Source organism: Centropristis striata, chromosome 9 (assembly GCF_030273125.1).
Source record: "Centropristis striata isolate RG_2023a ecotype Rhode Island chromosome 9, C.striata_1.0, whole genome shotgun sequence".
NCBI classification, from domain to species: Eukaryota; Metazoa; Chordata; class Actinopteri; order Perciformes; family Serranidae; genus Centropristis; species Centropristis striata.
In genome coordinates, this window is record NC_081525.1 from 14560104 (window position 1) to 14587564 (window position 27461).

A 27461-nucleotide genomic window follows, 5' to 3' on the forward strand; every position below is an offset into this window, starting at 1 on the left:
TGTGGGACTAATAAGGGAATCTTAATACAATCGTAATCTTAAAATAAGACATTATATTTTTTGTTTTTGTTTACATGTGTAATCTGTTTTGTCTGAGATCCAGAAGCAGGAAGCAGCATGTTGTGTTTATTTCTGATGGGTCTGCAGATGCTGCTAGATTTCTGTTAAACTGCTGTCTACAGTGCAATAACACCCTCTATCTCTGAGGAATTTCCCCCTGCAAGATTCACACATACAAAAATAGATAAATATTGTACAATGCATATTTTTATACTGGCCATTCAGCATCACTCCTCTCCTCCCCGGGGCTTTGGTAGAACTGTCTCCAGCTTCTTTTGCTGCTTTTGTTTTTCTGCAGAGTAAGGAAGAGGTGATGGCAGTGAGGCTGCGGGAAGCCGACAACATTGCTGCAATGGCTGAACTCCAGCAACAGATCTCAGAGCTTGAGATTCAGGTAAAGTCCCGACACATTGTTTGCTATGTTTGTTTCGAACATCACACTTCTGCCTCTGCATCAAACACTGGATTTCCTCAACACCTTCACAAACCACATTTAAGATAATAAAACTTCCCCCAGACACGCACACACAGAAATGTCCCATCCAGAGCTGAGTTATATTCTTATGTTCATTGATGGAAGTCAATGTTGGACAGAATGTTCCTCAGTCAGTCAGTGCGTTTACATGCACAGTTTAATCAAGCTATGCATAAAAATTGATATTGGCGTCTAATAGGTCTTCTGTCCTTGTCCCAGTTTACATGCAACTGAGAAAATCAAATAACTGACGGGAACGTGTCCTCCTCCTCAACACTGGGTGGCGATATGCGTTGTTTCATCGGGTTAATATGGCGCCCTGTCAGGTTGACCTCAGCGACTGGCTAATGCGACAGGCTATTGTGTGACCGGCTAATGCGACAGGCAATTGTGCGACCGGCGGATGTGACCGGCTAATGTGCAACCAGCTAATGCGACAGGCTAATGTGCGACCAGCTAATGCGACAGGCTAATGTGCGACCGGCTAATGCGACTGGCTAATGTGCGAAAGGCTAATGCGACAGGCTATTGTGCGACTGGCTAATGTGACTGGCTAATGCGACCGGCTAATGTGCAACCGGCTAGTGTGCAACCGGCTAATGCGACCGGCTAATGTGCGACAGGCTAATGTGCAACCGGCTATTGTGCGACCGGCGAATGCGACTGACTAATGTGAGACCGGCTAATGTACTTAGTGTCTTACTATAGGTGATGGGCTCCCAACGGTACATACCTAACCTTAAAACTACAGTAGTTATTTTAGAGAAAAGAGAAGAAAAGCTGAGTTATTCTCACTGGTTTAAAAAAATGCAAATAAAAACAGATGGTTTCACATATTTCCACACACCAATCAGAATTTTGCAGGATATAGAAATCTGAATCTGATAGCAGTTAATGTGTTGGTTTTTTTTGCTTCTGTTGCCAAGGAAACACTGTTGTCAATCAAATCTGATCTAACCACACGCAGTCCTGCTGACACAGATGAGCTGAGGTTATTTCTAACTTTGACTGTTGCTTATTCAGTCATGAATTTGTTTTTAGATTTTAACTTGCTTTAAGCTGCAGACGTTATACATGGTAGGATAAAAGCCACAGCAGATGTGTGTTATCTTTTTTGACAGTTCTAAACTTTAGTTTTAGATGATGATGTCCTGAGGAAAGATTGTCTGGACTGGAGCTTCTCTAGAAATCTCAGTTTTGTGCCAATTCAAGATGTATATACATGTGATTTTAGAGCTGTGGTTGAAGCACAAAGCTTCAAACATGCCACATCATTTAATGAAGTTGGGCAGAAGCTTACTCTTTGTATGAACAAGTCTCAACTAGCAGGAGTGAAGAAAGCAGTATTTATCCCTAAACAAATGTAACGCTACACACAACAAGGGTGACTAAAACAAATAAAGGCCTGCTCTTACACTGCCAACACTCAGTAGTCCCTTTGATAACAGACATGATGTAAAAAAAAACAATCAGAAAGGCTTGTTTTTTCATTTATTACCTCAGTAAACATTCTTCTAATGAGTTTATGGTCTCAATTACTCACTTAAAGTCCTAGCATGATGTGTGTTTGGTAAATTATGGTCCTGTCTAGAGTAAAATAGATGATAAAACAGGGTATGGTTTAGGGAGGGGCAACCTTATTATTGACAAGCTGCTACCACAGTCCAGTTCTGGTGTTAACCACGCTTCATTTTAGCGCTTTGACCCATTTTCAGTTCATCAAAAAAATCTCTTATTCAGCATTCGGTTGTACTAAGAGACACTGTAAGGATTCAGCTGTTGTTGTTTTTTTACCCTGCTAACCGAGCTAGCACAAGTGCTACCTGATAGTTAAGTACAATTTTGAGGTTCGTGTACTTTCCTTGAGTATTTCCATTTTATGTGGCTTTGGACTTCACTTTTCACATTTTGACTCAAATATTTTACTATTTTTACTCCACTACATTTAGCTGACAGCTTTAGTTACTTTTCAGGTCGAGATTTAACATAAAAAACATGATCAGTTTAAAGTGATTGGACACTTTATTAAATTAAACCACATAACAGTATATTTTGTGGTTGAAATGAGCCCTGGCTTGGGAAAATAAACCACTGCTTACATAATTGCAGCAATAATAATAATAATAATCTAATAATATATTTGAAATATATTTGACAACCTGGGTGTGGCCATTCTGCATAATACGTACTTTTACTTTTATACTTAAAGTACATTTAGATGCTGATACTTTTGTACTTTTGCTAAGTTTTAAGTAAGTTTTGAATGCAGGACTTTTACTTGTAGTGGAGTGATTTCACAGTGCGGTATTAGTACTTTTACTTAAGTAAAGGATCTGAATACTTCTTCCACCACTGCCCCTTTTTTTTTCCAAATATGGTCACTTCTGGCTCCAAAAAAGCAAGAAGGAAACCGCTAAAAATGCAAAACTCAAGCTCCACAAACTAATAGGTGACGTCTTAGGGGCTACGTCCCATTCTTCTGATACAGTCGTAAGTAGAGGCTGTTGCATGAAAACAAAGACTGAAAATAAAGCAATAATATATTAAATAATTCAATGGATGTCTTTGTAAGAAAAGTTACAATTGTTGACAAATAATGTGCATTAGTAAACACTTAAAATGCCTGTATTAGCGTGTTCTAAAGCATTTATTAAATGTTTATGCAGTGGTAATAAAAGAGTTTAAAGTGTTTAACATGGAGACTATTTATAAGTATGACGCCTACAGAGAGCCTCCCCCCTCTTCTCCGTTCAGGCATACACAATCACACCGTGTGGTCTGAGGTTTGTTACTAAGTGATAGAGCAAAACATGCAACACCAAAATTTACCACTACCGCCCTCATGCTCTTTCGAATCTGCATAGTGAACTCAATTACGAGCAGAACCCTTACACTTTATTTACACCATTTGCATCAAGCAAAAGTGCTGCACAAGGTACATACACGTTTAGATAAAAAAAATGTTTTTCTTTTTCTGTCGGGAGCAGGATGTTAAATCAAACTTCTCTCTGAGCTGAGCACCGGGCCACTGTTGGCTTCTTGGTCTGTGGTTTGGTTACTTGCTCTATAAGTTGTGGGTGAACACTTTGCATAACCAGACAAAAGTTTTTAAAAAAAATCAGTTTTGCCCTCTTCATCAGAGATACTGTGACGCATGTTGGTGGTGACGGTTTGCAGCTGCGTTATGATGTTAGAGGTCACCGTGCGATCAGATTAGCTTTGTGTGAGTCTTAGTTCTGAGTTTAGGAGACAGACAGTTTCAAGAGCCGTCACTATGAACACTAAAGTGTGCAATCGACCTTCGTTAAGACACAAAATCCTGCAGAGATTTGATTAGAGAGATATACAAATGAGTGATAACCACTACTGAGTAATGATGGAAAACATTGTGAGTGAAACTCTGATGTCTAGAAAGGTTTTCTGTGTAGGACTCTTTCATTATTGCTGTCATGGCCTCTGTTAAACGCCACAGCTCCACTGTCTCTGGGCTCATAGGAAGTGGTTTCTCAACTTGAAGCAGAGACTCTACCAAAGGTGACATGCATGGTTTATTTTGAGGTTTATCTGACATGCTCAGAGATTTATACTCAATGTTGCAGCCCACTCAGGACATCTTCACGTTTAATCTGTGTTCTATCTATTTGTAATCTCACATCAGGGTATTGAAAATGTATTCATAGTAATATTGCAAACTTTAATCATAGTTTTTCCACACATCCTTCACAGATGTCTTTGATGATTTTTGTTGCCATAACAACAGCGATGCACAGAACCATGGTGACGCATGCTGTCAATTAATATTCTGGTGCATTTCATTTGAATTTCTCTCATGAGCCATGATTTTGCGTATTATCTCGAAATGTGGTCAAGGTGATGATGATGTTTGTGATACCGCTGATGACCTCATCTATCAGTACAGCAGCCCTGCGGGGCAAGTGAGAAAGAAAACTATTCCAGTGTAGTGTATTCTAAGTACCGGTAGTTATGACTTAAGAACCGGTAAAAAATAAGAAAGGGGGTTTCTGGATCATTTTTAGAAGTTCCAGAATTTACTTTAGTCACAAGAGGCTGAACTAACGGGTGACATCATGGGGGCTACGTCCAATTCTTCTGATATGTAGAGGCTGGTGTATAAAAACAAAGAAAGCAAATACAGGGTTCGTACGGGTGATTGAAATCCTTGAAAATGCTTAAATTGTAATGTTGTATTTTCAAGGTTTGAAAAGTGCTTAGATTTTGGATAAAGTGCTTGAAAATGCTCGAAATTCTTACTGTATTTCTCCTGCAATCTGACTGTAGATAATCACATGTTCAATGAAAAACAAATTGAATATTGAGATTAGCAAACTGTACTTTTGGTTGTTAAAAGTGTAAAACCATCGCTGTCGGTATGGTTGAGTGAAATTACCCCTTTTAGCATGTTAGTACTCATCTAAAACATGCAACTTACAACCGTTGAAAGGTCCTGGAAAAGCTTGAAAATGGACCTTGAAAGTGCTTGAATTTGACCACTCAAAAAGTGTATGAACCTTGAAATATAATTAATAATTCAATGGATGTCTTTCTAAGAAAAGTTACAATTGTTGGCAAATATTAACATTAATAAAGACTTAAAAAGTCTGTATATTAGCATAGTACCACACCATAATGTGTTATAAAGCATTTATCAGGGTTGGTACGGGTGCTTGAAATAATTGAAAATGCTTGAATTTAAATGTTGTATTTTCAAAGTTTAAAAAGTGCTTGGATTTTGGATAAAGTGCTTGTAAATGCTTGAAATTCTTACTGTATTTCTCTTGCAATCTGACTATATCCATCTATAGACTATAGATAATCACATGTTCAATGTAAAAATAATGAGTAGCCTATCTGAAATGAAGACCGTTCCTCCTAAAAGTGTAATACCATCGCTGTTGGTATGGTTCAGTGAAATCTCCCCCTTTTAGTATGTAAGTACTCATCTAAAACATGCAACTTACAACCGGTGTAAGGTACCGGAAAAGCTTGAAAATGGACCTTGAAAGTCCTTGAAAAGTGCTTGAATTTGACCACTGCTAAAGTGTACAAACACTGATTCATTGACTTTATAACACACTGTGATGTAAAGACCCCGTATTCTAAATAGGACATTAAAGCATTCATATTTTCTTCCAGGGGAGTTTTAATTTCTCTCTGCACTCTAAATGCAAGGTACATAGCCACTTTATTAGCTTTTTGGGACCGTTCTCTGTAAACCCTAGAGATGGTCGTTAGATCAGCAGTTTGTGAAACACTCAGACCAACAAACATGTCACGTTCAAAGTCACTTAAATCACCTTTCTTCCTCTTTTTACAATGCTCGCTTCGACTTCACCAGCTCCTCTTCACCATGTCTACATGCCTAAATGCATTGAGTTGCTGCCATGTGATTGGCTGATTAGATATTAGCTAAACCAGCAGTTGAACAGGTGTACATAATAAAGTGACCGGTGATGGTAGATTCTGCATTCACAAGTTATACAGCATTACTGTCATGTGTTTCTTTTGGCTAAAAGTCCTTAGAATATTGGGAAGCCCCTTGTGGCTAAAATAAGTGTTACAACAACAAAGACTTCATGATCTTGAACTATTTAGTGAGTTCACCAAATTAGCATTTATTTCAGCCAGTAGCAAATATGAATTAAACACATGGTAAAGCCTATTTTGGCATACTCCAAACTCATGTTAGCAAAACAGAACCTCTATAGTTTGCTCCAGCTTTGCTCCCATATGCAAAGGTCAGAACATCCATTCCAAATAATTACTCTATTTATATACCACCGTTCAAAACTGAGTTAAAAAGCATTTTACAATAAGGGAAAATGTCATGTAAATATTGCCATAACTCTTTTAGCCTGTTGGTTTTTCAGCATTGCGTCAAAAACTATATCGAAAAATATATACAATGCATTTACATAACATTTTGATGAAAATGTGCATCCCTACATGTTTTCACAAAGTAAAGTAAAGTAACTTAGAAAGATTTTCTGGTAAAAACTATTTTTCCCACCTATGAATTTTTCACGGATAGAAAAAAAAAAGAACGTATCCTGGCAAATACATGTTTTTTCCCCCGTTTAGAATTAGAATTTAGATCAGAAAATGGATCACCAAAATTGTTTTCTCGCTTTGCTAAAAATTCTGAGCTAAATACCCCTCTGTAGGTGAAGTAAACACATTTAACTTGCAGTACGCCATTCATTCATTTGATTAAACGTAGTATACTTATTAACAGCCTGTTTTTCCTTCATTCTATTCCTCTTCCGTTGGAACTAAACAAAGTTTAACAGACTTTAAGTGTGCAGGGACGTGAGACATTTGATGTCCTGGCACCTGTTGATTCACACAGCTGAACAAGGAAGGAAGGAGGAAGTCTCATTAACTGCCTGCCCCTTTATCGTTGCAGTGTTTTGGAGTGGCGAAACCTCAAAAACAATACATTCTTGGAATAATCTCACTCGTTTAGATAAAAAAAAAAAACGCCTACTGAGACCTGCTATATTCAGCCCCACCTTACCACAGGAATCAGAAGCCCTCATCTGTATTTTGGGGTGTAGAGAAGACTCAGCGTCGACACCCCACCCCTTCTTTCACTGGTCTCACTGTGAAACTGTCAGGTTCAAGGGTTGTGATTGAGGTTTGAAATAGAGCTTGTGTGTTTTTTGTCTTCGCTGCCTGCAGATGTCTTCACTGAGGAAGGTAAACATCACATGGGCTGTTAACTGTTGAAGCTAACATGCAGCCTCTTCCCCAGGGCCCCAGGAGGAAATCAAGCATCAATGACAATGTTTAGTGTTTCCCCTGACAGCTGCTACTTTGTAATGCTGCTTTTTTTAGTAGTGGTGGGGCGCTGGTGTGTGTCCTGCTTGTGCAGTAGTTGACAACCATTAATCCCTGGGCAATAATCACATATGTCTACATGCTTTCGGGCTCGTACGAGGGTTTGAAAGTTATGCTTAATGGTATGCTTAATTTTTTTTTTTATTATTGTGCAATAATACAATACAGTGACATAGACAGACAGACAGTGTGTGTGTGTGTGTGTGTGTGCATGTGTGTTTCAGTTGTAGATCTACCAATTAAGTATTAATATATGATAATAAATATTATGTATCATTATTAGGCAGAGAAAGCGGTCGTACTAAAATGTAAATAAAATAAAAAATATATAATAATACTAATAATATTTTTTTTTAAAAGAGCATGCATGAGTAACAATAATACTAATAATCATAATTACAGGAGAGAGGAGAAAAATGAGACAAAAAAAAGCGATTGAAACATGCTTAATTTGAAACACTGTTTTTCAAGGTTAGAAATAGAAAATACTCCCTTTCTTTAAGTATGTGCATTTTCTTTTATTTTTAATCAGAAAAGGTCAGTTTACCAAAAAAATCAGCTTCACTTGCTATCCTTACAATACAAATAAACATTTTAAATTTTTTACATACAAACATGTACATGTGCATGTATTCATACATCTTATCTCAACTTTATGATCCTGTGAGCTGTAATTCAATCCATTTTTAAAAAATCCCTATATTTCCAAAAATATAATAATTTAATAGTTTATAATAGTTTATAATAATAGTTTAATAAATATTTAATAATATTACGCAATAAATTTGAAATTAATTGGTCCGATTGCCTGTTTGCACGTCAAACCAGCATTCATTACCCTTATATTATAAATAAACTAACACCAACAGAAAAAAAAACGTAATGCAAGCATTTTTTAGTAGAAAAGTTAACATTATTTTTTATAATAATGGATTAATTAATTAAAACATGTTACGTTTGTTTACATACACAATCATGCAGCGACTTCACCTTTTCATTGTTTTTTCCTCCTTTCCTCTCCTCACGTTGTGCTGTATTTTCTTTCTCTTCATCTCTGTCTTCCTGTCCTGTCCACCTGTCATATTGTTTGTTTTTTTATGCGTTTTGGACGGGTTGATGGCAAATTTCATTGTACTATCCTGTGCAATGACAATAAAGGCTTCTGATCTAACCTGATCTGACTAAGGGGGATCTCCTACAGACACTGGAAACTTTGCACTGCGTATTTCTACTGCGTTATTTTTAAGTTTGTTGCCCCCCTTCCCCCCCAACTGGCCTGGGGCCCCAAGCAGTTGCTTGCGTTGCCTGTTGCTAAGCAGCGCCTCTGCTAAGTTAGCTAATAGCTACATAAGTCCTCTGTTGATCCCTTGCCTTGTAAGTTAGCAACCATTAAATGATAGAAACTAGGGTTGTCACGATACTAAAATTTTCAAAATAGCTTTCAAGACCTGAACTCAAATCTCTGTTTAGTTCTGTTTTCTTCTGCATTTTGTATTTGTGTGTGTCTAAGTCCTTTTATGTTTTTATAAAACCGCCAAAAAAATTTAATGTATTATTTAGGGCCGGGACTCGATTAAAAGAATTAATTAGAGACTTTGTAATTAATTAATCGAAATTAATTGCATTTTAATCGCATATAAATATTTGACCTGAGAACAGTGAGACGTAATTTTTTTCACATGGATTTTTAGTATACCATTGAACTCGATACCGATACTCAGGGAAATATTCAATACTCGATACCATTTTCGATACCACCAATAAAAAACAGTTCAAAAAGATCAACTATGATAACAAGCTTCAGATACTCGATACTTTTGAAAATGAGTATTGTATCCGGATACAACGTTTTGGTATCGATACTTTTCTGAGTATCGATACTTTTGACAACCCTAATAGAAACACACAAAATTAATATACACAGCTGGTAAAATATCCATCCATTTCTGGAAACTTTATATTTTCGCAACTGCATTCATAGTAACATTTAAGATGTGATGATAACTCTTAAAACGCTTTAGTTTATGTTCATTCTAAGTGCTTGAAAAGTGCTTAAAATGCTCTTTAGCAGCTCTGCAAATGCTAAAATACATCTTCACTTTCCTCAGTATTAAGGAAAACCATGCATATCACTAACTGCTGCAATCATCTTTTTTTTTTATTCATCTTTTTTCTACCAACAGAAAGAAGAGGGAAAGGTCCAAGGCCAGCTGAACCACACAGACTCGAGTCAGTACATTCGCGACCTCAAAGACCAGATCGCAGAGCTGAAACACGAGGTGAGACTTGTGAAAAACAAGCAGCACGTCCCTTTCTTGTAAAGATTCTGATTTTGTTGTTGTTTTTTCTTTGATGTAGCATTTCAGAAGGTTTCACAATATTCCCTCAGATATGGTTTTTCTTTGAGGCTAACAGATTAGTAGAGTGTCAACTACACCCAGAGACTTCCTGTGTACAGGTTACACCAAACACCTCCTGCACAACCTGACAGATGTTTCTAAAAAAGGGTTTTCACCAGGCATAGACAGATAACAATGTTTCAGCTCAGATGTTATAACTGAAAAACACATAACACGAATAGCTTATATTTTACTTGACAGCAGAGGAGTGAAAGCCTCTCAGATATTCACCTTTTTATTACAGTTTGTGATGCATATACTGTGCATGAAGGTCTGACTGAGAACCTTCTTATCATTAAACCTCTGAAGTCCAGGAGATTTTGGTTCAAATTTCTCAACTTCCTATGCATTCATTTCTGTCTCTGTTTAGCATCTTTCAGTCCGTCCTTACATCACATGCGTGGCTCCTTTTTCTCCACAAAAAACTTGGCTATCAGTCAGATTTTTCATTTAATTTTAATTAACAAAGTATAAAGCTGCCAAGAACCCAAAATACAAACAAAAGACACAGGTGTCTATGGAAATGTACCATTTAAAAAAAAACAACAACAATATATACACACAAAAACAGCAGAAAAAATAATAAAACTGCAAAACAGTCTATTTGCATGTAAATTAAAAACAGTAATAGTTTTCATTGTAGAAAGAAAATTCACATGTTAAAAATGGTCTAGAAACATAAACGGCACACTGTGAAAGCTCCTATGATTGCACTTTCAACTGGCTTTCTCAGCTTGTCTACATATAATATATAAATAAAGTTATTACTGTAAATAAAACGTGTATTTTTAATAAATAGATGGACTCCAGAGGGTTAAAGTGCAGAGAGAAGTCCTTGTTGTCTTCCAGCAGATAAAACTACTTACAGGAAGAATATGAAATGTTGCTGAATCAAAGCGAGCATGAAACAAACTTCTTGTCCAGTAGAGATGATGAATTGTGATTAAACTGAACTGCATGAACTGCAAGTTTCTGAAAGAGTCATTCCCCCCCTCAGTTGGTTTTACCTTGTGGTCATTTTGGGTTAAGAGTAGACAGCGATGAATCATGGTCGCCGAAGTGTCTGCAGTGAGCAAACATGAAAGTGAAGTGGCTTTATTCCTCCCATCCTCCTCCCTCACAAACTAACCTGCTTCATATGGCTGGAAATGTTGACTGCAGCCAGAGAGATGTTGATTAGATCACATTTTCCTTTTTGCACAATGACAACAGGAAGGCAGAGGGACAAATATAGACAGGTGCAAGTAGACTAGGCTTGTTTTTGTTGTCTTCTTCCTTCTGCTCTGAATGCGTCTCTTCCCACATGTCTGGCTGCTGCATGGCAGGCCGACTCAGGTGAGTTGGTACAGATGCAACTTCATGTATCATCATGTGCACCCCAATCCTGCTTCATTTGGCTCTGTTTAACTCACAGTGTGGGAGGCGGTCCTGGATGTTCCCGTGGGAAAGAGTAGAGAAGCAACGGTGCACTACTTAGGGAGGTCATGAGACCAGAAATTTTAAAATAACAGCGAAATTTCACCATTCTCCATTCCCTTATTCAATTCTAGTAAAAAACAAAACAATAAATCCCATTTTTGACTCCATCCACGTCTTCAAAAACCAACTCCAAACCCACCTTTTCAAAATAGCTTACAAGACCTGAACTCGAATCTCTGTTTAGTTCTGTTTTCTTCTGCATTTTGTGTTTGTGTGTGTCTAATTCCTGTTATGTGAAGCGACTTTGAATACCTTTAAAACCGCTATAAAAAATTGAATGTATTATTTAGGGCCGGAACTCGATTAAAAAAATGAATCTAATTAATTAGAGGCTTTGTAATTAATTAATCGAAATTAATCGCATTTTAATCGCATATAAATATTTGACCTGAGAACAGTGAGAAGTCATTTTTTTCACATGGATTTTTAGTATACCATTGAATAATGACTGAATACATAAGCTGAAGCAACAAAAATATTGTTTACTTTTGTTCAAGTCCAACAGACCAGAGCAATTTTTGCCATTAAGTGTAGCAATAGCATATTTATAAATATAGTACATTTCATAAATCCAGGTAGCCTATAGGTAGGTAGACCTTCTGTAAACTAGAATACTTTGTTTTTTTAAGTAAAACACAATCCATGCTAGCTACCACACTAGCGCTAGCTGCTCTATGTTTTGCATTGAGGTGATACTTGAGGCTGGATGTGCTGCGGTGATATGTGAATTCCTTGTTGCATAGCAACACAACCATGCTCTTATCGACGCTTCCATCCGTTGGTTTTTAGTAACTAAATGTCCCATCATCCACGGGGCCAACCAAAGCGTCTCATCAGCTTCTTCCTTCATGTTCACTGTGGTTTGTTCTTGTCTGAACTCATCAACGCTAGTTGGTGCTCCAGTATAATTGGTCCGCCTGAAACTCATCCGTTGAGAAACGTTCCGCGGTGCAAAAATAAGTATGATTAAAATGCGTCAATTTTTTAACGCATCACAACGATTATCTAGTTTCATACTCTCCCTGCTGCAGCATACAGAGCTCACTTCATTCAGATTCAGATACAGAAAAAAATAAGTACGGTCACGTTTTCAGAATTTATGCATAGACTTGGTCCAGAAGTATTGCTTGTCATGACATCCCTAACACTGCACTATATTGCAACCTGATGAACATTGATCAGATGAACCAGTTAGTTCTCATCCTTATCGCACTTTTACTTGTAAAACCAAAAGTAGCTGTTAAAAAGCCCTAACAGCATGAATCTCGTGCAACCTTAACAGTCTCACTGCTCATCATTGTAGCTTATGGAGGGAAAAAAACAGCCACCCACATGTGCAGAGGAAGTCCATCTGTCACAAAGGGCAGTGAGCCCATTCTGTCAGGGTGCAAGAGAAAGGTGCAAAGTAAAAAATGTATTTGAAAGGTCAACAGAAGAGAAAAAACTTGCAGGTCTGGGTTAACCCATACAAGGCGGGAAAGCATTACTGCATTTCTACCATTAAAACCGGGGGCGCTGTTGCATTTTTCTAACCATTAAAGCCGGGAAAGCGGATACGTCGTTTTTGTAGTATTTGTAGTGTTTTCCACCTATTTTCGGTCTCTTGGCCAATGAAATGCATCAGAATACATGTGGGAGTGTCACAATGCAACATGGGACTTTTCCAGAACTTTGAAATCATCACCAAAAAAAAGACACAAAATTACCAAAAAAAAAAACACAAAATGACTAAAAAAAGACAGAAAATGACTAAAAAAGACAGAAAATGACTAAAAAAGACAGAAAATGACAAAAAAAGACACAAAAACCCCACAAAAAATGACTAAAAAAAGACAGAAAATGACTAAAAAAGACACAAAATTGAAGGTTTGGGCAAATAAACTCAACTTCTCATGAAAGCCATGGGTATAAGCTCTCAGATACTTTTTGAATTTCATTTCTATCTGCTACAGAGGCTGAAAAATCTATTGTTTAGTAGGAAGTGTTGACACTTCTGTTGAATTTCCAGAAAAACTTCAGTTTTTAGGGGGTTATTTTAAAATCGCCCAGAGGTTTTACAGGCATTTTTTACAGCCGTTTTAGGCCTAAATGGGTTAACTTCCACCTCTGACAAACAGCAGAGGCGTTCAGAAGCGTCTAGTGTCTCCCACACTGTTACACCCGTTAAACCACCATACAGAAGCTCTGTACACACTGACGGTAACTCCCCAAACATGTCACGTCTGTATGCAGCTGAACAAAATGAATTATTACAAATATAATGTACAGACTTTTTTCTTGTATCGCTTCCTGTTGCAACACAGTGTTAAATGATACTGGTTTCTTGGGAACAAATACAGTATACAATGTAATCGACTTATGTACTTACTGCATACTGATGTAGTACGGGACACAACTCATATCTCATAACATTGTTCCCCCATGTTTTTTTTTGGGAATTGCTGCATGCATGTTGGACTTGTGAAAGACATATTCTTTTATTTGTTCCAGTGCTGTCCACACCAGCGCGTTATTTTGACAACTTCCCGAAACAATATCCTGACACACATAGTGCCTTAGATCTTCTAGTTTGATATGATACCAGTATATCCAGTATATTCCCAAAATTGAGCCCGCTAGGACCACAAAAACTGTGAAAATACAGACGCTAAATAAACACTTAATATCAATACTTGGTGGCCATGAATCGATATAATATTGCCACACAAATTATCGCGATACTATGCTGAATCGATTTCCCCCCCCCCCCCACACCTTTACTAGCTTTTGACCTCGTCTTGTTTTCTTATTGTTGTTATTGATCGTCTTTTTCATAAGAATAACAAAAGATAAACGCTTAATCAAGTGCTTTGTATCTTCTGTTCTGATTTCCCCTTTTCTGTAAGCTAATGGATGGTATTTAGGACACATTATTATAGTTATTGTTGTTGGTGTGGACGGCCCTCTACTGTTGAATCCCAAAGTGTTGTGTTGTGTTGATGTCATATCTGTTAGTGTTTGTTCCCCCAGATGTGTGCAGGTCTGTCACGATAACACATTTTTTAGGACGATATATCTTCCCAGAAACTATCACGATAAACGTTAGTGTCATCGTATTGATTTAGTTTTAGTTTTATAACCATATTAGAGCATATTAAGTTCATCCTTTTCAACAGCAATGAATTTTTACATCTAGAGAATATTGAACATTGGAATTGAAAAGTGGAAAAGAAATATTAAAATATAAAATAAAACATAACTAAATAAACTACAACCAAAACAAATTTACTAGATTAAAGTGCCAAATCTACAAGAAAAAAATGTGCAGATTTAAGAGATTTAAAGTGGCAAATCTGCTCAAAAAAAGTCGCAGATTTACGAGACAAAAGTAGGGAAAAAACAACTTATTTCTCCCAGATTCACCACTTTAAATCTCATAAATCTGCACATTTTTTCTCATAGATTTGACACCTTATTCTCTCAAAATATTACCCCCCTCCCCCGGGTTTGTATGTTTTTTTTTTTACACATTCTGGCTGTATGTAATATCCTCCAATATTCTCTAGGGTTGAAATTTGGAATTTGCAAGTATTTCAAACGAGTGCCCTATTAGGGATAAGTCAAACACTTGACATAGGCCATTATCTTAAAGGGGCAAAATCACATGATCTGATCAACTGAGGATGTAGGTGATTTTACCGTAGGTGGCTATGAGGAGATGATTTAGCCAAAAAAAACCCAATTTTGACGAAAAATGACTTATGTCTGTTATTTTAACAGTGTGACGATATTGAGTCCAGAAAAAAACTATCACGTCCATTTTTATATATCAAACGATAAGTTGATATTATGGTGACAGGCCTAGATGTGTGTGTCGTTGAGTTTTGCATGCCGGAATAAAAACGTCTTTGTGTCGCTCCTGACGCTCATCGTGCTTCCTCACAGGTTCGCTGCTTAAAAGGACAGAGGGGCTCGGCCAGCCAGCCCACCTTTGACGGGATCCACATCGTCAACCACTACGTGGGGGGCGATGACGGGTCTTACCAGTCTTCAGATGAAGACGGAGTCAAGAGCTCCGCCCTCCAGGACGCCCAGCAGAGGAGCGGGGGCCGCGTCAGGCTGAGGCCAAACCTGGTGGACACCGACAGCGAAGACGAGGACGACGACGAGGCCCTGCGGCTCTCCGTCCCTCAGAGCGCCAACCACAAGTCCACTACAGTGTGACCAGCACGGAGGAGGAGGAGGAGGAGGAGGAAGGTGTTCCCAGCAGCCATTTCAGAGGAGAAGTCTGGATCTGGAGTTCTCAGACAGGAAGTGCATCATCATTTCATATCACACTTATGGATTTAGTTTATGTCGTTTACCTCCCTTTCGTAGTTTTTGTTTTCTTCCTGAGGGCAGCAAAGCAGAGCATCAGTGTGGAGTGTATCAAACTCTACTGGGCCACTATGGGGAGGACGGATGGAGGGACGGAGGATGGAGGGATGGAGGGATGGAGGAAGGCCCCCTCCTCCTCCTCCTCCTCCTCCTCCTCCTGCAGGTACCACACAGAGAAAGAGACTGTGCAATAAAACCTTTTATGCTACATTACACACTTCATCCAGTGTGTTTTTATACTTTTAAAACATTTTATAAATGAACATCAAACATGTATTGATGCCGTTACTACTAAGTGTCCATCATGCAGAGGCAGGACTGTATACTGTACGTGCTGTGTGTGTGTGTGTATATATATATCTATTGTACTGATGAGCTCGCTCAGCGCTGGCTGGCTGGATGGAGGTGATGTCGACTCTTTGGCCTTAGCACATGCCACACGCCTTTCACCACGAGGTCAATGTGACATCTGCATACCTGTAGATATGTAAATGTGTATTATGTTTTTGTTTTTTTTTCCAATTCCTTTCGAACTTGAAAATATGTATCTATTGCATATCCGATGTTTAGAATATATTGTTAAATTCAGTAAATAAAAAAAAGGGACTTATGAGTTAGTTAAAGACGGTAACACAAGTGACAAATCATGTTGAGGTGAATTACTGTTAAGAGAAAAAGCAAAAAAAGCGTCATTAGAAGCTGTTTCTTCAGAGTGGTTCACTATTAGTGCAGAAACAGGTTTATTTTCTAACTACTGTCGCACTGACTTCTCTGAAAGCATCCAGACTTTACTTTCAAAATGAGCCCTCGCAGTAAGTGGATTCAGCTCTGAGAAGATTTGCTGATGAGTCAAACATGAGTAATGGTCTATCAAAAGGTTTTGTGTATCACAAATTTGCACAGAAATGGATGACGGTCCTATAGAGAGCGTAACCTGGGAGACAACACAACACAAACGGGGCCGTAAGGTGTTACCAAAGCAAGCACTATATTCTGCATCGTGCTCATCCACGGGCCAGTTCCACTCCATTTCACGCGCAAGGAACCCAGATGTGTAAGAATTTCTCTGAATGTCTGTATTGAACACTAACTCCTGATGTGGAAGCGAACGCAGCCGTCTGTGCTGTCTGTCACGTCCAGGAAACCGAAGAAAAAAAGAAAAAAAAGGTTCTGACTTTGAGTTGATGTCCCTTTGATGAACGACGGGGACAGGAACACGTTATGGCACTTTTTGAGTCTGCAGTGCAGTAAAAGGACACACAAGGCAACACTATGGAGCAGTCGGCACACTCTGGAGACTAAATGAGATTGTTGTGTGTGTGTGTGTGTGTGATGAGTTCACAATAAAACGTTTGATAAACTCCACGACTGATGCGTTTTTAACCTGAGACAGTGTGAGTGTGAGCACATGAGGGGGAGGGGGGGTGTGTGTGTGTGTGTGTGTGTGTGTGTCAGCGCTGCCTTCCTCTGTGAAGATTGGTGCTTAGATTGACTGCTTTCAGGAAGTGATTTCTCGCGGTTTTCAGAGCCGAGCCTCAACTACCAATCATTTCATGCAGAAAACCACATTTTAAAAGAGCATTTCTCTGTTTCTCTTCGGGCACTCTCAAACATTAACCAGGTTTGTATTATTGATAAATGCAGATGAATGTGATTTTTTTTTTTTTTTTTTTTTACTAGACATTAGTACAGTCTGTTTAGCTGTGATGGTCAAAATACTGTTAGTTCATTCTAATTATATATTTTATATTGCAGTGATTGATGATGCTTGATATTTTGAACATGCATGACGCAGTGAAGAGCAGTGACAGTTTATTCAAATTTAATAGCTAACAACTTGAGTTCAGCTCATGTTTGTCTCTTTCTGTTGCGTTTATGTTTTTGTTTTTTTAATTTACAATCATTATTATACTAATTTGAAATTGAATTCCCTTTGTTTAAACAGACTTGTATTAACTATGTCCACATTACAGAGCACATTTAAAGTGCAGTGTGGGTTGGCATGAATCATTTAGTGTTTTCATGTTTGGAGGTGTTTTTAAGGTTAAGTTTCAGTAGAAATATTTGCATAAATGATGCTCTTAATTTAAACTATGCAGTGTTAACAGCCACACAAAAAGCTACTTCCAGACAAACACTTGTGCAGGTAAAACACACTAAGTCCTTTATTTTTGTGAATGTTAGGTCAATTATAATAATAGTATATTTATTATAATTATTATCGGTGTCAATATTGTCGTTATTGTGAGTATTAGGCCTATAATAATTATTATTGTGAGTGATTGTATATTATTGGTATTTTGAGTATTAGGCCTTTTATTATAGTATTGTTGCATTATGCATATTATTATTGTTATTGTGAGTTTTAGGCATATTATTGTTATTTTTAATATTAGGTATATTGCTATTATTGTTGTTGTGAGTATGTGGCTTATTGTTAATATTATTCTTATTATTTTTTTTCTATATATTTAATTGTGCCATTCGTTCAGTTGTATTTCACTGTGACATGACAGGATGCAGTTGTTGGCCGCTGGATTTCAGCGTTACAAAAGGCCTATCGGCTCCGTCCGGGCAGCCGGGCCGGCCTGCTGTTACTTTTATCGGTTAGAGCTTCATATCTTCACCCGCACTGTGTCCGGAAGCCTCGACCGTGTGTGTGTGTGTGTGTGTGTGTGTGTGTGTGCTGTCTAATCGAGCCGACGCATGTGGCGCTTTGATTTCCTGCCCTTACTGATAGAGCTGCTGTCTGCAGCAGAAACGTGCTGCTGTGATAGTGAAGCTGCCTCTGCAGCTGTTAGAGCGCGCCTCGTGCAGGTAGAAACCAATACTGTGTTTTAGAGGAGAATTGATCTAGTAATGAGTCCGTGAAATGAGTGGTCTATGAAAAAAAAAATCTAAATTTTGACACAAATTTGGACACTCAACTAAAATAATTAAAACTCATAAATAGAAAATTCTGATCATAAACCTTGACTTTCAATTAAATATGAATAATTAATTTATGCCTTATGATAATCACATTATCTCTGCAATAGTTTTGGGATTCCCTTGTGGCACCTGCAGTGGATAAAAGGCACCAGGACGCACGACTCCTATTATCCTATTGTCCGGTGCGTAATGACGCTTAACGCGCTAATCTGCGTCCTGGTCGAACAGAAAACAAATTGTCCGCTCTGAGCTTCTTCCTTTTGAGCACAAAGCTCAGGGTAACGTGAAACTGTGACCGCGGGCGCGAGCACGGCGAGTGTCTGTCACATAATGAGAGCCTCCGGGCCGAATGAGCAGCAGACCGGGACAAAGCTCCACCACACCCCCAAAATAAGCCAAAAATGATATGCGTTTCATGTGAGGATGTGGTATATTTTCTGTCACTTGAATCATAAGTGATCTGTTTTACTAAAAGGCCTCAGTATGACCTCTTGATCATGTAACCGCTGGTTTAAAACAGAAAAAACGTGCTGTAGGATCTGGGATTTGTCAGATGTTAGAGGCGTTTAGGGGCAGAATATAAACAGTATAAGTTGTATCCTTTTAAGTAGAACTAGCAGCGTGCACATTCACGGAAAACCTGCCCCATACGTTGGAGGTGTGGGATGTTACAATTGTGGTTTACAAAATTGTTTAAAAACGCCCAGACACAGACAGAAAAGGGAGAGAACTCAGGACTATATTGGAGTTCGAGACACCTTTTTTCAGCAGCCCTTAAAAATTGACAAGTCTTCTCCTCGTGTAATTTGAGATCTGATAATAAAGAAAACTAAAAGGAACTTCGACGTGCTCTTTGATTCATTTTCTCACTCAAGAGAAGTAGTTATTCCACTAAAAGGAGTCATAAACTTAATAATTGCCCATATATTATCTTATTCAATTGTGTTTTACGAAAAAATCCCAGCAAACACATTCCTGTCCGCCCTGCATGGATGCACCGGCCGGAATGTTGAATTTGTGTATTTCTAACTGATGATCTATATTAATCGTTTCTCCGCCCCTTTTTTATTTTACCACAAGCAGGCTGTCAGTAACAGACACCCTGGGGTGCGCCTCCGCGTTTCCTCTCCTGTCAGATTGAGTAAGGCGCTGATAAGGCCTGTATCACTTCTGCTGGAGACACGAGCCGCAGTCTGATCGGAGGGGGGACCAGCAGCAGCTCCAGGCGGTGGTCTCCACGCTGCAGAAAAAGTCCGGATTTCAAACTGACTTATTGTCTGAGAAATGATAAATCCAGAGTTGTTTCTTGAAAAACAAACAGAACAAAGGTCAATCACTCCGTCGTGTTTGGTCCAGAAATGAGTGAATCCGCGTAAAGGTGAAAAGACTTCCCTTCATGCTGACTAAAAACACTGCGGACGGATATTTTTTGCAGCGGAGGAGTCCCTGCAGTGACACCTGTACTGTGCAACACCTGGCAGACGGGGCGGGCGTTGTGCGCATGCTCCGTGGCCAGGTTGAACTCAGTTAAAGCAGTTGGATCCGCAGCTCGTCACTAACAGAGGAGAGTGAGAGCGAGAAGCCGCGTCTCTACTGCTGGATTACTGTCACTGTCTGTCTGCTCTCGGCTCAGAGATGCCTCGCTCCTTCTTGGTGAAGAGTAAGAAGGCGCACAGTTACCACCAGCCCCGCAGTCTGGAGGATGACTACAGCAAGCTGGACACTATTCTGGCGCACATTTGTTCAGGTGTGTGCAAAATTATTCCGTTTTTAAATATTACTTAATGCGTAAAATGTGTCTTCAAATGTTACATTTGTACCACTGTAGGCTACTACACATGTTACGGTAATTATTGCAGATATTTGTCAGCAGATTTATTATGAAACAAAAGGGAAAACTAACTTAATTTAAGATTTAAATTAGTATTTTTCTTTTCTTTTTTTCTTCTCTTTCTGATCTATATTTGGCACATCCAGATTTCGAACTAGCGAAAAATCACTCATTTTTTCCCCAAACATATGTAGGCTAAAGTGTTTATTTCAACCTATACTATTGTTTTTATTAATAATAAAGTATAGGTTTTTGCTAGAAAATAGGTAATATAGGCCTACCATTTTGTCATTTTGCAAAATAATACTGTAATATTTTAACAAGTCTCCTAAAATATTGTAATTTATTATAGTTTTTTAATCCTAAATAGTATCCTAACATTGCAGTTGCCCAGTGCGTTTAAAAACACAAGGACTTCCTCGCTTCCTTTCGGTTCCTGACTGTCCTCCGTGTGTCCTCTTAGAAGCAGATAAGCTCCAGGAGGACCCGGACCTGTCTGTGGACAGGTACGGCCTGTCTCCGGACTCTAACCTGGCTGACGCGGCTGAATTCTCCCCGAAGTCTCCTCTGAGCTGCGCCGACAGTCTGTGCGGTCGCTCCCCGGATTATGAGGACTTCTGGAGGCCTCCGTCCCCCTCTGCGTCCCCAGGTACACACTAGGCACAAAGAGGAATATTATTATTGTTATTGCATTGTGTGTATCAGAAACATATGATAAGATTTACTTTTTTGAGCATATTTTATAAACTATAATAGGTTAATAGCTTGTGTGGTGAGTTATGATCATATATGAATAACAAAAATATACCTATATGTTGCTGACTATACTATGAAGAGTTTTGCTTCATATATTGTCACCTAATTAGAATAAATCTATTTCTGTCATATGGAGTTAAGTTGGTTATTCGTGAATGTAGGCTACATATAAAAGAGTGTTGGGCCTTGAGCAAACTTTAAGCCATTTCCCCCAATATTCATCGATTTATTATCGTGCATGTGGTATCATCGTGTGTGAATCCTGTGTAAAAACATTGCCTGACTCCTGGTGTCCCGTCGGGCCCTGTGCTTCAACCTGGTTTCATTAAAATTTCATCTGCTACCCTCCTGCAGTGGATTCGGAGAAATCCCTGTCCCCTCTGGTGGATGAGACCCAGCCCTTCACCATCCCCTTCCGGCCGTACGCCTGGAGCAGCTACCCGGGGACGGGGCTGAGGCCCCTGGTGCAGCAGAGCCTCCACCCCGGTGTGGAGGCGGACAGGGGCCCGGCGGCGTTGGCCTTCTACGGGGACAGGAGCAGCGCTCACTCGGCCCTGTACGCGGAGCGGACTCTGGGTGAGGAGACTTACGGGGACTACCGGAGGCACGCTGCTGCTCTGCTGTTTCCGGACTCAGGCCTGCACGGAAAAGCGCACACCGTGAAGAGCCCGTCTGACCTGCTGTGCTCCAGTCTGATCCTGAACGGCGCTTACAAGTGCATCAAGTGCAGTAAGGTGAGGATGGAGACGCATGTGCTGTGCATCAGATAAATAAATGGATGGGCCACATTATAGGTGGTTTTCATCTAAAATGCATTTAAAAAACCGTTTCTTCAAAATCAAAATGATCACAGTGGCTTTAAGAAAACGCACACATACTGAGGATGACCTCTGACCTCTGTGATAAATAGTTATGTAAAGAGATTTCACATCTGGAGCTATTTATTTAACCAAAACACGATATTTTCATCTTAACTTTGCTGTTATTTCCACAACTTCTATAATTTATCTCTTTGTCTCCACCAGGTGTTTTCTACTCCGCACGGTTTGGAAGTACACGTCCGCAGATCGCACAGCGGCACGAGGCCATTTGCGTGTGAAATCTGCGGCAAAACCTTTGGCCACGCAGTGAGCCTGGAGCAGCACAAAGCGGTGCACTCGCAGGTAACCACACAGTTCACACCTCTTCTGGCTGCGCTTGTTGTTGTTGTCAGCTTGTTTTCCTGTCAGGATGCGAGCGCTGACTCTAAATCATGACGCTTCTGCTCACGTTTCAGGAAAGAAGTTTCGACTGCAAGATCTGTGGTAAGAGTTTTAAGAGGTCGTCAACTCTGTCGACGCACTTGCTCATCCACTCCGACACTCGGCCCTACCCCTGCCAGTACTGCGGGAAGAGGTTCCACCAGAAGTCAGACATGAAGAAACACACTTTCATCCACACAGGCAAGTGGAGAAAAGGCACAATATGTTGCAAAACATGTGGCACAAGTTAAAAAGTGTTCCTTAAATAATCTGTGCGTAATTTGTGCGTAAAAGTGCAAAATCTTCTTAATTTCTGTATTATTTAGCTCAAGTTCGATAAAAAAATAAATAAAAAAATAACCCGAATAAATGTGTTTTTCAGGTGAGAAGCCACACAAATGTCAGGTGTGCGGGAAAGCGTTCAGCCAGAGCTCCAACCTCATCACACACAGCCGGAAACACACCGGATACAAACCTTTCGGCTGCGACCTCTGCGGGAAAGGCTTCCAGAGGAAAGTGGATCTGAGGAGACACAAAGAGACGCAGCACGGACTAAAATGAAGCTGCGCACATCATGTCATATAATCTGAGTATTTATATCATTATTCTTCAAAAGAGTGAGGACATGTGACAAAGACTTTTTAGACAGAAGACAGTTTTCTTTTTCCAATGGCGAAGCTTGAGGACATTTCTTGGATCAACATTGATCCACTTTTAGCTGTAAAGTGCTTTAGAAATATATATAATTATCTGAGCCGATTGGCAGATTATTTATTTATTTTAATAAAGAAAACGTTTATGTCTCACGAATAAACCGACAGACAATGAGAAGACATCAACACTAATTATTAAAGGCCCAGAGAACCAGAGATAAGCTGTGAGGAATGCAGATATGATGGAGCATGTATCGTGTCTGTATGTGGGCTGACATGACTCAGCTTCAGCTTTAAACCCAAAATATTTGTGCTCACACTTAAATAACCGGATCGACGATAAAGCCGACAGAGATGAAAATCTGCGCTTCTCCAAAGAACAGAGGTGGTTTTTTTGTTTTCAGTGCGGAGACATGCTGGCAAAACAGCCTCCTCACCCTGTGTGATTTAATAAACAGGAGGGTTACTGCCTTATCACCAACTTCTCATCTGCAGCTTTTACATTTTGCACATTTCATTGTCGGAATTTGTCAAATAAATATACTTTTTTTTCCAAACAATTTTGCTCCCTGATTGTTGTTTTGTTTTTTAATTGATACTAAAATGCAATAAACTCTAATCTTGGAATGATAAAAGAACAAAAAATACTTCAAAATAAAGGCAATGTGTGAATCTAAAGTGACTAATAAAATCAGTCTAAATGTATTAAATTATTATTATTGAATTATCTAATTTAATTCAGGTTCGATTCCCCAAATTATAGCAAGTACCCGCAATTTATTATGCGCAATTCCACAGGCTATACTTATCTGTTGTTATTATTATCATTGGGCAGTAATTTGTCTCTAGTTATATTATGATTTTCCACCTACAGAATAACACTACACTATAAATGTTGAGGTGAATTAAACAAACTCGGGGCGGGACTTTTACGCACGCTGCTGCCGTGATTGGGAATGCCCAGAGGCCAAAACGCGGCTCCTGTTTGTTTTGACCACTGTTGCCATGTGTTTGAACACCAAACAGTCAGAGCAGATTTAACCGTTAACCAGATGCTTTTTACCCTCATGGCTGTTATTTAAAAATAAAAAAAACGAGTTTTGTCAGAAAGCAGCAGCAGCTGTGAGGGGGGTGCTGCTGCTGCTGGCTGGAGGTTAAAACAGTTTATTGCATTTCTGGGATAAATGATGAGCAGAAATGAATTTAATCTGTGGTTCATTCCAGGATTTATAGTGACACAAAAGATAAACAAATTACAACAAAGTGGTCAAATCTGGGCAGTGACACAAAGTATGGTGGTAAAGAGATCTAATGGGATGAGATTAACTTCCATTCAATCATTAGAAGAATAATTCATGAATATGACACAAAATAATCAACTTCAGAAAACAAATTTTACCTCCAGATATCGTTATTTTTTACATAATCACCATCATGCCATCAATCCATACTCTATACTCTACATAAAACTGCTAGAAGAGAGTTTATTCACAGAAGTGTTTTTATATATATACTTACAAAATGTATTTCAATTTTTGCATTATAAATGTTGAGTGAAATATACATAAATATATATATATATATATATATATATATATATATATATATATATATATATGTATACATATATATATATATATATATATATATATATATATATATATATATATATATATATATATATATATGTGTGTGTATACATATATACAACACATATGGGTACATAAAATCTTTACTTACATACAGATGTTAATATATATTATATAGACAATCTGAACATATGCTTAAATACATCTGCATATCATATATTAAATCATATACACAGCTGTCCATAAAGTTGGAATAATCGTGTTTTCAGACACAATCCTCTGTTAATTGTGGTTTCATTTTCATTGTTTGGAAGAGATTGATTAATAAAGTTTTGAGAAGATATAAACTTTATCTGTCAAGAATAAATCACGTTGTCACAATCATTTCATGGAAAGAGGTAAAAAAAAATATTTTATTCCAACTTTATGGGCCACTGTGTATACAGCAGCTGTCTTAATAATTACTGTCATCACAGGATTAAAAACAAATTTGTCTTTTGAAGAGAAGACAAATCTTTATTTTTTTATTTATTTATTTTTTTCTGTGATTAATGTTAGTGTTTTTTCCTTACCACTTTAAAGTAAAATCTTGACAAACAACAGTGAATGTGGATTGTTATCAGAGGCTGAAGCACTGTTTTGTGCCTCAGTCAATCCTAAAACTAAATCTGGAGCTTAATCTCAGATAAAATATACACTGAAGGCTCTTGAATTGTCTTCGGTGATTGTAATGTATTTGTTGAGCTACTGGGATGCAAGAAAAAATCAGGTTACGTCTGAAAAAAAAAAAAAAGATAATCCTCAATTGATTGTTTCACATTTAGTCTTAACAAAGATAAAAGAGAAAAAAAGAGGAACAATCAGTTAGTCGTCTTCCTTCAACATTGATTGAAATCACTGACTCACAAGGATTTTTTTATGCCTCACTTCCCTCAAAATCGTACAACATCCAGGCCTGCGAAAATACTGAATATTTTAAACCCCAAGATGAACAGACTAAAGGAGAACAGGGAAAGGGCGAGCTCATTTCAAGCAAGATTTAATGGAACTGTGCACCTCGCTGCACGGAGTGAGTCATTTATTCTCTTTAAACCTCTCAAGTCCAGGAGATTTTGGTTCAAATATGTCAACTTCCTGTGCATTAATTTCTGTCTCTGTTTAGCATCTTTCAGTCTGTCCTTACATCACATGCATGGCCCCTTTTTCTCCACACAAACTTGGTTATCAGTCAGATTTGTCATTTATTATATCATTATTTTAATTACCAAAGTATAAAGCTGCCAAGAACCGAAAATACAAACAAAAGACACAGGTGTCTATGGAAATGTACCATTTTTATTTACTTTTTAAAACCATTTATACACACAAAAACAGCAGAAGAAAAAAAGAAAGAAATAAACAACAAAACAGTCTATTTGCATGTAAATTAAAAACAGTAATAGTTTTCATTGTGGAAAGAAAATTCACAATTTAAAAATGGTCTAGAAACATAAATGACACACTGTGAAAGCTCCTATGATTGAACTTTAACTGGCTTTCTCAGCTTGTCTCCATATCATATATAAATTAAGTTATTACTGTAAATAAAACACATGTATTTTCAAAAATAGATGGACTCCAGAGGGTTGAATAAAAATACACTTTAAAGATAAATCAGTGAAACAAAAAGGAGCATAGTACTCTGAGGCACCTCAAAAGTAACGGGCAGGTGGGTCACTTCAAGGTTGATGTCTCAGAAGAGCCAAATGACAGCTGAACTTTTGACATTAAACTCCTCTTATAACTTTCTTTGTTATTAAGAATCATTTGCCATGTCTCAGAACGTATTCCCTCTGAGAGGCTCCTCGAGCACAATCACAGAGAGAAGCTTTCCAGGCAAAAAAAATCTCCAAATGAGCCATTAGCCTGACCAGATTTCCTCCAAGGGCACGGCTGGATTTTTTAAAGCATTACCCCACTGCCCCGAGGCATATCAAATATGAATAGAATACGGCTCGATCGATTCGAGTGGGCGAGTAATCAGAGCACTGCAGTCTAAAGGCTCAAATCTAGGCCTGCATCCTGCTCCGTAAGTGCACACACTGAAAAAACACACAACCACACATGCATACAGCCAGAGGTACGACTGGATTAATTTCTCTTGACAGACATAGTTGTGCAATTAGAAAGTTCAGTGTCTGGGTTTTGTGGTTTTGGATGTTTCATTATTGATGTCAAATTTAACATGAATAATAAAAGAGAGATTTTAGAGACACACTTTAATGTTTGATTTTGATTTTTTTTTCTCTCCTTTTGCATCTTCTAGATTAACTCTCACTCTGGACTTAATTTGTTATGGTTCCCCCTCAGCTCTGTCTGACAGGTTCACATAAGCTACCCCTTCATCAATTCCCAATAGACCAATTTACTGTTTACCAACAATGATGATGTATTTTGTGGGCGGAGCCTAATGGGTGGCAGAAAGGACAACCCATAATATGGTGTTTTTCTGTATTTTATGGCCGTATTAGAAGAAGAAAAAGATTACTTTATTAATCCCACAATGGGACCCATCCTTTTTTACACACAAGTGAACACACCATGCAAGGAGCGGTGGGCAGCACATTACTGCGCCCGGGGAGCTGTCCAGGGGGGTTAGGTGCCTTGCTCAAGGGCACTTCAGTCCTAGACCTGTCAGTACCGGGATTCGAATTCGACTCTCCAGTTGCAAGCCCGATTCCTAACCTCTAGGCCACAGACTGCTCTGATATGTATCAACAGACTATATCTGACCCATTCGAAGCATTTTAGGCATTTTAAATCTTGAACATTTCTGATAAAAATCAACAAATTA

General features: G+C 38.5%; 2 protein-coding genes across 5 annotated transcripts in view; both read left to right on the forward strand.

Annotated features, from left to right (window-relative positions):
- The window catches only part of evi5b (ecotropic viral integration site 5b), a 59697-nt gene extending 42712 nt beyond the window's left edge, over positions 1 to 16985 (forward strand). For all 3 annotated transcript variants that reach the window (XM_059341898.1, XM_059341900.1, XM_059341899.1), the window contains 3 exons: positions 359 to 454; positions 9577 to 9672; positions 15196 to 16985. In XM_059341898.1, coding sequence (XP_059197881.1) covers positions 359 to 454; positions 9577 to 9672; positions 15196 to 15474 — 471 coding nt within the window. In that variant the 3' untranslated portion in view covers positions 15475 to 16985. The remainder of the gene's footprint in view (positions 1 to 358; positions 455 to 9576; positions 9673 to 15195) is intronic.
- A 231-nt stretch (positions 16986 to 17216) lies between these two features.
- gfi1ab (growth factor independent 1A transcription repressor b) lies at positions 17217 to 23593 on the forward strand. 2 transcript variants are annotated; one of them, XM_059341902.1, is made up of 7 exons: positions 17217 to 17248; positions 19994 to 20305; positions 20853 to 21038; positions 21500 to 21879; positions 22171 to 22308; positions 22422 to 22587; positions 22769 to 23593. In XM_059341902.1, exons 2-7 carry the CDS (start codon positions 20194 to 20196, stop codon positions 22945 to 22947), a joined length of 1161 nt encoding a protein of 386 aa, XP_059197885.1. In that variant the 5' UTR covers positions 17217 to 17248; positions 19994 to 20193; the 3' UTR covers positions 22948 to 23593. The 2 variants fall into 2 exon arrangements, with proteins under 2 accessions (XP_059197885.1, XP_059197884.1); XM_059341901.1 differs by lacking the exon at positions 17217 to 17248 and having other exon boundaries at positions 19850 to 20305.
- Positions 23594 to 27461: the final 3868 nt, after the last annotated feature.

What these genes read in the sequence shown, in the direction of transcription:
- gfi1ab (XM_059341902.1), top strand. Translation starts at nt 20,194, where the DNA reads ATGCCTCGCTCCTTCTTGGTGAAGAGTAAGAAGGCGCACAGTTACCAC. An exon ending in GTCCCCCTCTGCGTCCCCAG is followed by an intron (nt 21,039 to 21,499) that starts GTACACACTAGG and finishes ACCCTCCTGCAG; the next exon opens with TGGATTCGGAGAAATCCCTG. An exon ending in ACACACTTTCATCCACACAG is followed by an intron (nt 22,588 to 22,768) that starts GCAAGTGGAGAA and finishes TGTGTTTTTCAG; the next exon opens with GTGAGAAGCCACACAAATGT.